General features: G+C 33.5%; 3 protein-coding genes across 3 annotated transcripts in view; 2 read left to right on the top strand and 1 right to left on the bottom strand.

Annotated features, from left to right (window-relative positions):
• Window positions 1-9,848, bottom strand: part of LOC126966952 (kinesin-like protein KIF19) — a 426,172-nt gene that overhangs the window by 90,627 nt on the left and 325,697 nt on the right. The window lies entirely within an intron of this gene.
• Window positions 362-2,004, top strand: LOC126966951 (ragulator complex protein LAMTOR2 homolog). The gene is made up of 2 exons (XM_050811272.1): window positions 362-644; window positions 720-2,004. Exons 1-2 carry the CDS (start codon window positions 577-579, stop codon window positions 1,027-1,029), a joined length of 378 nt encoding a protein of 125 aa, XP_050667229.1. The 5' UTR covers window positions 362-576; the 3' UTR covers window positions 1,030-2,004.
• The window catches only part of LOC126966939 (WD repeat domain phosphoinositide-interacting protein 3), a 226,287-nt gene continuing 222,291 nt past the window's right edge, over window positions 5,853-9,848 (top strand). Inside the window, exons 1-5 of the mRNA XM_050811252.1 lie at window positions 5,853-6,021; window positions 6,111-6,392; window positions 6,479-6,630; window positions 6,706-6,909; window positions 8,897-9,134. Coding sequence (XP_050667209.1) covers window positions 5,955-6,021; window positions 6,111-6,392; window positions 6,479-6,630; window positions 6,706-6,909; window positions 8,897-9,134 — 943 coding nt within the window. The 5' untranslated portion in view covers window positions 5,853-5,954. The remainder of the gene's footprint in view (window positions 6,022-6,110; window positions 6,393-6,478; window positions 6,631-6,705; window positions 6,910-8,896; window positions 9,135-9,848) is intronic.

The following is a 9,848-nucleotide window of genomic DNA, read 5'->3' as shown; positions in this document are numbered from 1 at the left end:
ATGCTCTCAAAATTTCATGAGAATCAGTCAATCCGTTTCGGAGGAGTTCAAAGTTTAACACCATGACACGAGAATTTTATATATTAGATTTAAACAAAATAATATAAAGGTATAACTAACACAATAAATGTTTTATGTAAGTAATATTATCTGTATTTGTCTATTATAACTAATAGCATGTGTCTAATAAGTTTCGTAAGTTTAATATTCTTGAGCGTTTTTATATGAACAAAATAAAGAAAAAATGTTATAGCCGTAGACTGAGTTGAATTGTTTTCGCAGTCTATGGTTATAACAAAGATGTAGAATAATTGTAGAAGTATTTAGTATTATTTTACTCTTTGGTTATAGTGTGTTCTTTGGTATTTTCCTACGGAAGTAGAAAACTCTATTAATTTCTATTTATTTTCCTCATTATTTTTCCTTGTTAGAGTAATTATATTTTTTTTTGTGTCAGATTCTTGCAACTCAGTAAAAATAATCTTTGCTGTAACTTACAGTAAATGAAAATTGAAAACTCAAAATCAAAAAAATTACATAGTAATACTGTGCATGTATTAATTGCAAACTAAAACCATGTTAAAACCTAAAGCTCTAACGCAAGTTTTAAGTCAAGCAAATACTGGTGGAGTAGAAAACACATTGTAATTGTGATATATTATTTTTTCCTGATATTTTACTTTCGATATTAAAGTAAAATCATTTATATCGTTTTGTAGATTGTTGACTCATCAAGGCGCTCTTCTAGCATATTCTGGTTATAATGACAAAGATGCCAGAGTGACTGCAGCAATTGCAAGTAATATTTGGTCTGCCTACGAAAAACATGGTCGAAATGTGTTCAAGGAAGACAAGCTGCATTTAATCCTCGTAGACTGCCAAAGTGGGAAAATAGCTGTTACACAAGTTGCTAATTTGTTATTATGTTTGTACTCAAAAGATACTGTTGGATTTGGTATTTTAAAAGAAAAAATCAATGCCATTGCTCAGTATCTGGAAGGTCCCTTGAAGCAAGTAGCAAGTTCATAAATTTATAAACAGACTGAAATAACATATTGGGAATTTCTTAATATTATAGAAATGTTTGAAGACTGCTATAAAAAGAAGAAAGGCTAACACCTAGCTAATTATTGGTAATTTTGTATCTATAGTTTATAGGTTTATATATATTGTTATTTCAATGTTTCCGAACCCTGATAATAAGTATAGACAGTGATTTAACTTATATTTTTAAAACATGCCTGTGATGTTAAAATACAGTTCTCTTTTTCATTTATCATTGCATGAGGCATTAAGTGTAATGGGTTGCTTTTGTTTTACCAATATTATATTTAAATGTGCCCAAACTACGAGATTTACAATGAAAAAGTAACAGTTGATCAGTTTCAAATAATAAAGTTGTGAAGGTTGTAAGATTGAACTTCTATGTTGGAGACAGGTACAGGGTTCAAAGTTATTTTTTTGCATTAAATAAAATGTAGTACCTATTGAGGGTTAAATAGATGTAAAATTGTAGTACTCACTGTTTATTTTCGACCTATGGAGGGTTAATATACAGTTTTTTACTAATGGAGGCTTTTTGGGCCTGAAGGGAAGAGAACAGTAGTCTTCTTTTGAGTTTTCAAAGGTTCGAGTTAATGAGGTTCTACTGTATGTTAATTACACATGGCCTGTATCTTTTAAATATTCATTAGAAGAACATCCTAGAGATGGATGAATCTACACATTGTAAATAGATTTTCTGCCAGTTTCGGCCCAAAGGTCACATCAACATAAAGGCACTTCTTAAGACAGTGTAGTATAAATCCATATTTACTGTTTCATCTTTGATTTCTTTATATATATATATATATATATATAAAGAAATCAAAATATATATATATATATATAAATAGGCTTTGAACTCAGAATTTACTTATATATAATGTAAGTCTTTTATTTAAGAAAATGAGTGTTATTTGTATATTGCATTGAAATATAGTAAATTTTAATGTGTTGTTTTAATCACTGATCTTTTTAATTTAATCTGTTAAGTTTAGTAAGTTTTAGATACTTATATTGAATTTCCACATCATCTTAATTCTTAAATTTATTGAGCTTTAGTTTTGTTTACATACAGGTAGTTGTGTTCTTCCCTATGCTTTCATAGTTACTAACTTACAAATTGTTTTTATACTGCAATAATTATTGTACAAATTTATATGGTATTATAGTATTCTTAAATTTTACATTTGTATTTAATTAATTAAAACAGTAGGTACCGTAGTGTGAGCATACCTCACTGGCTATAGTACTATTCTAACACTTAAAATTTTGTAATTTGTCCAATAAATGTGAAGTATGGGAGGGATTTCATCAAAAAAATTATGAAAAAGTGTTAACTACATAATTTACTATGGCAATGCAAAAATGCAATTTCTGTTTCAGCAACAAGGCTCTGGTATGCTTCCTTGTGCGTTGTTTCCTGGACAGAATGACATGGGTAACTTCGAAAAAAGCGCATGCAACTCCCTAAGGGTGGCAACGCTCCTGTGATTCCTCTCGTGTTGCAAGAAAATGTGGGAGGCGGTGATCACTTAAAATCAGGTGACCCATACGCTCATTTGTCCTCCTCTTCTGTAAAAAAAGAACACTGACATTGCGTAGCGTAGTATTTAAAGCGCGGTCGAAATACAACTGAACGAATACTCTGCCTAATAGACGCGTAGACAGCTTTGTTTCAAACAATTTTTGCCCATGATTGTCTAGTGGTTTATTGTACGTCAATGTATAGAAATTACTTCAATAGAAAAAACCGATCTAGTATCAACTGTACTAACATACAAGCTATACTGTTCTATACTTCTCTACTACCAGACAAGATATAATCAAAATAAATTTATTCATGTAGGTCACGAAAATGACACTTGTGAATGTCATAAAAATATTTTTCTTATTGAATCTACCGCTACTTCGTAAAGGGTTGAGCTAATGAGAACAAGTACCAAGAAACTCATTGCCACTCTTTTATATCAAGATTTCCATCGATTTACAAATCATTTCAATAACAAATATAATATGTAAAACGATGCAACAAACACACTCAAACATCAAATAGTCAATGCCTTACACAAGTAAGTCAAAAAAGTTAATGTAAATAAATACAAAAGTTATTGAGTACAGTAGCTGCATCATCCACACACACCGTAAATAAGTAAAGGTAAAAACCTGAAACCGAGTCTCTGGCAACAGGATCATCCTGCCACCACAAGCAGCGCCCATTCACGAGCATCGCCTCCCTCCAACCGTATTTTAGGGAAGGGGATGACCCGTCCCATGTCGCCGCCACAAGCAGTGACATTTAATAATAATAATATTTTATTTCAGACCCTTGATACATAGTACAGACAGTATAAAATATGTAATTAAAATAAAGTCAAAAATATAAATTACAAATAGAAACTAGGTTGCAATATTTGCCCAGCGTCGATACATTGCTGAAAGCATCAGCCTGTCAGACAGACTTCTGATAATGCCTTTATTACACGTCTCAACCCTGGACATGAACGATGCAATTCTTTTACGCTGGATAGAATTAAACGAATCAATCCTAGCCTTCGCGTACATTTCTGAAGCGCTTCAGGAACGTTTCAGGCCTCCAGGAATCTAAAAATGTTATTGTAGGCAACTCGTATGCCATCATGCGATTTCTTAGAATAATTAGTCCAAAGCTGACACGTGTAAAACGACTGGTAGAATGACTTAAAGAGAGTAATTCTCACGTCAGGCGCTGAACGGTTAAATTTTCCCACCACACAAAGAGCCCTACGTTGACGCTCGATATTTGCGTCATTCTTGAGACAGGACGAAACAATGTGGTCAAGGTACTTGAAGCTGTCCACTATCTTGACAGGTTGTCCGTTAATGCAAACAACGGGGATATTCTGAGGCACCTATCCCGATCTAAATATTATCATTTCTGTTTTATTTACATTATATGTAAGATTATGCTCTTTCGCATGACCCTCACATATTTTGATGAGTTTTCGCAGGCCTTTTATTGGGGGGCTGAGCAAAACCATATCATCAGCGTAGCTCAGGTTGTTGACGCCCTCCAACGTTGATCCAACATCAGCCCTAACGGAGTCCTGCTCAGCTCCCCGATCAAATCATTCACATAGATATTAAATAGATCAGGAGAGGTAAGCCCCCCCTCCCTCACTCCACATGGGAGCTGATAGTAGTCTGACAGTTCAGAGCCCCATCTGACACTGTTGGTCTGGTTACGGTACCAATACTCGAGGGGGCCAACAATCTCAGAAGGGACACTTGTGTCCCGCAGCTTCTTCCACAACTGATCGTGAGTGTATCAAAGGCGCGACTTATATCTAAAAAACACGCATAGACTGCAGTGTTTCCCTGCTTGTAGTAACCGACAACCTGCTTTAGCGCGAATATAGCTATGTCGGTTGAGACTTGTGGTCGAAACCCAAACTGACCATCTTCAATACTTACGGCGCTTGTGGTTTGTTTGTTATTTAAGCGAGCATGACGAAACCTGTTGCGAGAACTCAAGCAAACAACAATAAAAGAATCCTAATCTACATATCATGCAATACTCACCAAATACCTCTGCTTACAATTTGACAATTCTGCTTAAACTTGTAATTAATATTGTAAATTAATATTATATTTTTACTAACAGTAATTAAAAGCTCAATCCTTTAGGGTAATCAAATCAAAATCACTCCATTCATGCAGGTCAAGGAAATGACTTTTCTTTTTATATTCCCACCGCCCTTGAGGGTTGAGCTTTATAAGAAGAAGTGGCAAGAAACTCATTCTGACAATCACTCGCTCACAAATCATTTCATCTACAATATATGTAAAGTGATGCAGCAATAATACTCAAAAAAAAAAGTAAATTAATACGTAAAAATAAGAGCAATTATAAAAAATATATTTTTTAATTTTAAAACCATGAAGCAGAGTTTTCGGCTACAGGATCATCCTGCCACCGCAAGTAGCGCCCGTTCACGAGCATGACGCATGGGCCAGCCATCGCCTCCCTCGACCATATTTTAGGGAAGGGAACGACCTGTCCCACGTTGCCGCCACAAGCAGTGACATTTAAGCGAGCATGATGAAAATTGTCATAAGAACTCCACCAAATAACAATTTTTTTAGCACTATCAGGGTTGCCACACGCAACAGCTTGTTGAAGTTAAACAAAACTAGCGACCCGCCCCGGCTTCGCATGGAGAGTAGAATATTGGTGTCTGAAGAAGCATATCTGTCGCTTAGAGCTTGGAAAATTTATGACAAAAACTTCCTATCTTTCAGTATACTTTGTTCCTAAAGCAAAGAATAACCATTTAGCATTTAAAATTATGTACACGAATATCCTCTTCATCACATAAAACTACACTATATGAAGTAGCGTAAGACACATAAAGCGTGTGAGAGAGCAGAATATCTCTAACAGAGATACAGCAAGATAGAAATGAATGGTAAGCGAATCTATTATTACTGTAGCCGATTTTATTGACAGGTTGTAAACATATAGCCCCGCTTGGCATTATATCCTTAGTATTTTAAATTGTCATAAGAATATTAACACTTTAATCCGCGCATACAAGCGTTTCGAAACATGCCATGACTCCATATTATTATGAGATATATTTTTTGGTTTTTAATCAATGTCCACTTAATAACTAGAACTAATGCCAGAAAATAACAAGTTACAAGACATATGTCAGTGACCCCGGATATACTCGTGTCTAGGCACCATTGTCGATTCTGTGCATAATAACTGTCAACTCAAGTGTCATGTTTGTTTGCCAATGTCAACTTCAGTAGCCGTTGCCACTTGCCGCAAATAAAAATATTATGGTTGACGATACATACAGTTTCCTTATATTTTTATTGTATTAGTTCTTGTTGATTTAGAAATTTCTTGTTTTATGGCGTGAAAAATGAATTTATCAGAAGAAAATGGCTTTACAAACGGTTTATTATATGTCGGCTTCAACCAAGATCAAGGTATTGTGTATTTTTGTTATCAGTTCTTATTTTGTTTATATGAAACAGTTTATTAAAAGATAATTATTTCACCTTCACCTTCTATTCAGGTTGTTTCGCTTGCGGAACAGAGAATGGATTCAGAGTTTTCAACAGTGATCCTCTTAAGGAAAAGGAACGACAAAATTTTGGCGAAGGAGGCTTAGCATGCGTAGAAATGTTGTTTAGATGTAACTATATGGCATTAGTAGGTGGCGGAAAGACACCAGTTTATCCTCCTAATAGAGTTATAATATGGGATGACTTGAAAAAAGATTATGCTATAGCATTAGACTTCAACACTGCAGTTAAAGCAGTAAAGCTAAGAAGAGATCGAATCATTGTAGTCCTAGGTAAACAAAACTTAAAATTATCATTAATATATTCTCTCAATAACTATAATAGCAGCACACATACCTAACATTTTATTTATTTTTAGAAAATCTTATAAAAGTATATTCTTTCACTGCTCAACCACAACTCCTTCATGTTTTTGAGACATGCCTTAATTCAAGAGGCTTATGTGTTGTGTGTCCAAATAGCAATTGTGCCTTGCTGGCATACCCTAGTCGTAAGACTGGACATGTTCAGGTGAAGTATTAATTCATGTTAAATAATTAAACATTTTTCAGAGTTATAACTTAAAATTATTATTTTTATAACCAGTGCGTAGAACTAAGCAGTTTTGTGGGCACAAGTAATGCACCAGAGGGTCACCTCATACCTGCACATGAAGCCCCATTGAGCTGCTTAGCCCTTAATGCTGGCGGAACAAGGCTGGCCACAGCTTCAACCAAAGGGACACTAATACGAGTTTTTCATACACTTACTAGGCAGAAATTGGCAGAGTTAAGGAGGGGTGCTAATCAGGTAAATACACATATCACATATAACTGCTGTATCTCTATATTAAATACCACTATTTTATAAATACCAAAAAAGTTAGAGCAATGTAGAATATTTAAGAGATTGTTAAAGTGTAGTTAGTTTTTGTTATATTGGAAAACAGAATTATTATATAATATTAAACTTGTAAACAGCCTTGTCTTAAATATTGCACAAAATACTTAGAAAGTGTATCATTAGGAATTCTACCAGTTGGCAGTAAGTGGGAGGGGGGCCTACCAATTTATGAATTAAATTCAACAAAGTTTGTCAAAGATTTGCTATTTTCGTAGGATAAATTTTTCTATGTACATGTTGTAATAGTTACTGATAAATAAGTTACTTTTGGTAGTTTTAAAAAATACCAGCATATAAATGTGTGTTAAATAATTAATCCAAATAGTCCAGTCATTTAAGCTTAAATTAGGTAAGAATCACAGTATTCGAGATACCCAGCTGTAAGTCTGTAAATACTTGTATATTGACACCGTTAAATTTGTCTCAAAACCTACATATGGTAGGGTGTACGCAACTATTAAATTTCAAATAAAAATTGTCAAATAAATAAAATCATTGATTTATCGATAGTTCATCAACTATATATGGCGTGTTTTCGACCGGAGGCACCGGTTGACCTGAAGTGATGCTGTGACCGCGCTCTCTCCGCCCCCTTTCTCGAAAACGGTTCACCGTATAAAAAAAATCCTAAACAAAATTTGTAGAGAATTTTGTAATCTACAATATTGAAAATAAATAAAAATAACTAAAAACCCATAGGAAATGAGATATTTACAAAAAAAGCGCAAAAAAACGATTTTTGTGACCTTTGCCCTTGAAATTTAATGGTTGCGTACACCCTACCATATGTAGGTTTTGAGAAAAATTTAACGGTGTCAATATACAAGTATTTATAGACTTACAGCTGGGTATCTCGAATACCGAGGTGAACTTACTATAATGACTGGACTAAAATGTTATAGTAGAGGTCCCAAGAGGGATTGACCTTCACTGATCTGATTACCTATTTTTTATGTTAACCCTATTGGTGCATAGAAACATTTTTTTGCTAAAATATGATTATTTATCTGGTACTCAGATCAATGAAGGTTGATCCCTCTTGGGATCTTCTACTTACAGTAACAGTCATTATCACACAAGATCATTTGCATAAAAGACATTCAATTCTAAATCATTTAAAATATTGACATTACAAATGGTTTTTCATAATAACCTCTTTCAATGTTTCAGTTATAAGAAATTCCTGTTATTATTCTATTTTTCTTAGAGGATAAAAAATATTTCAATAATATAATAATATTTACTTTAATATACTACCTACTATAATTATCTACTTATCTATAATTTCTACATTTAATATGTAAAATATAAGTCATTTGGATGAATTACTTCTGGACACATAGTGAAGGGCATGTTTGCCTATACCCCTCAAGCCATTACCAAGTAAATTGTCAGTATGATGTGAGATTTTGAAGAAGAAACATTACCACAACATTGAGAAAATATGCTATTTTGTTTCAATTAAACTAAAACTAAATAACTTAACAAAATAAGGATTATATCCAGTCCCAGACACTAATCCAAACAAAACTACAAGAAATTTAATTAAAATATTTTGTTCTTGTCTTTATATGCCATTGCAGACTTGTATGTAGACCTATATAAGATTCATCATCAATCATCATCATTCAAAATTCCATCATACATTATTTTGTTAAATCTCAAAAGGTTTTAGACAGGATTTTTGTTGAAAGCTTGCAGAGGCTGTTTTTTCCGTCACCTCCAACATGTATCATTAATGTATACAAATATGTAAACCACTTAACAAATGATATACTAAAACCTTCCTCGAGAACCACACTATCCTAATATTGAGTTTATCGCGAACAGACAGACAGATGTGACGGAGGACTTTGTTTTATAATAAGTAGTGATTTCATTTTCATATTTTCAGGCTACCATCTACTGTATTAACTTCAATCATAACAGCTCAAACCTCTGTGTAGCATCAGATCATGGCACAGTTCATGTTTTTAGCCTTGATGAGGAGAAGCTAAACAAACAACAAAACTTAGCAACTGCATATCTGTTACCAAAGTATTTTTCAAGTAATTGGAGTTTTTGCAAGTTCACAATACCAAACGGCCCACCTTGTATCTGTGCCTTCGGTGTCGACAAGAATTCAATAATTGGTAAGCAATTAGTCTAAGCGAATGATGTACTAATTTCAAACTTGACAATCATAATAGTCAGCTACGGAATTTAGCATATAGTCTGTTTATTATCCCCTAATACATAGAGTACATCCATTGAGTCAATTAAGAAAAAATATATCTGGATTGAGTTACCTATGTTAGTAATAATTTTTCAATATATTCTTGATAGTGTCATGTATGTTCATAGGCACATAAGTGAATTTGCTAGTAACTGTCATAACCATAGTGTTAAAACCAGGAACAGCCATATATATATAAACTTATAATGCCTACTACTCGGCGAAGTCAAGTTAGTACGTCTTTGGTGCGGCGATGTATATGCTTTTACAACAAGATCCCAGATAATATTCAAAACAAAAGTATCACGTTATTCAAAAGAATAGTTAAAAACGTTTGTGTGGTAAAGGTTACTATAACATAAATGACTTTCTTAATGATACCACAGATTGGGAATGGAGTGACCACCCTCAGGCTATTAAATAATAAGTTTAATTGCACAATATTACTTTGTAAACATATTTTTTCGATGAAAAAAAAAGCCCGCTGAGTTTGTTGCGCGCGTTCTTCTCAGGTCTGAGGCATTAATTTTGGAATGGGTGGTAGTTTTTGACTTTCAATAAGTGATGTCACATCCTATTTTGAATAAAAATATTTGAATTTGAATAACACTAACATAAGTTACAAAAATAT

This window comes from Leptidea sinapis, chromosome 11, assembly GCF_905404315.1.
Source record: "Leptidea sinapis chromosome 11, ilLepSina1.1, whole genome shotgun sequence".
Lineage (NCBI taxonomy): Eukaryota > Metazoa > Arthropoda > Insecta > Lepidoptera > Pieridae > Leptidea > Leptidea sinapis.
The sequence above is the reverse complement of the archived record's forward strand: the minus strand, read 5'-3'. Positions and strand labels throughout refer to the sequence as shown.

Bases quoted from the DNA above. Each gene is read 5' to 3' on its own strand.
- LOC126966951 (XM_050811272.1), top strand. From the start codon at position 577: ATGTTAAAACCTAAAGCTCTAACGCAAGTTTTAAGTCAAGCAAATACT. The intron at 645-719 runs GTAATTGTGATA...ATCGTTTTGTAG, and splicing joins GGTGGAGTAGAAAACACATT to ATTGTTGACTCATCAAGGCG.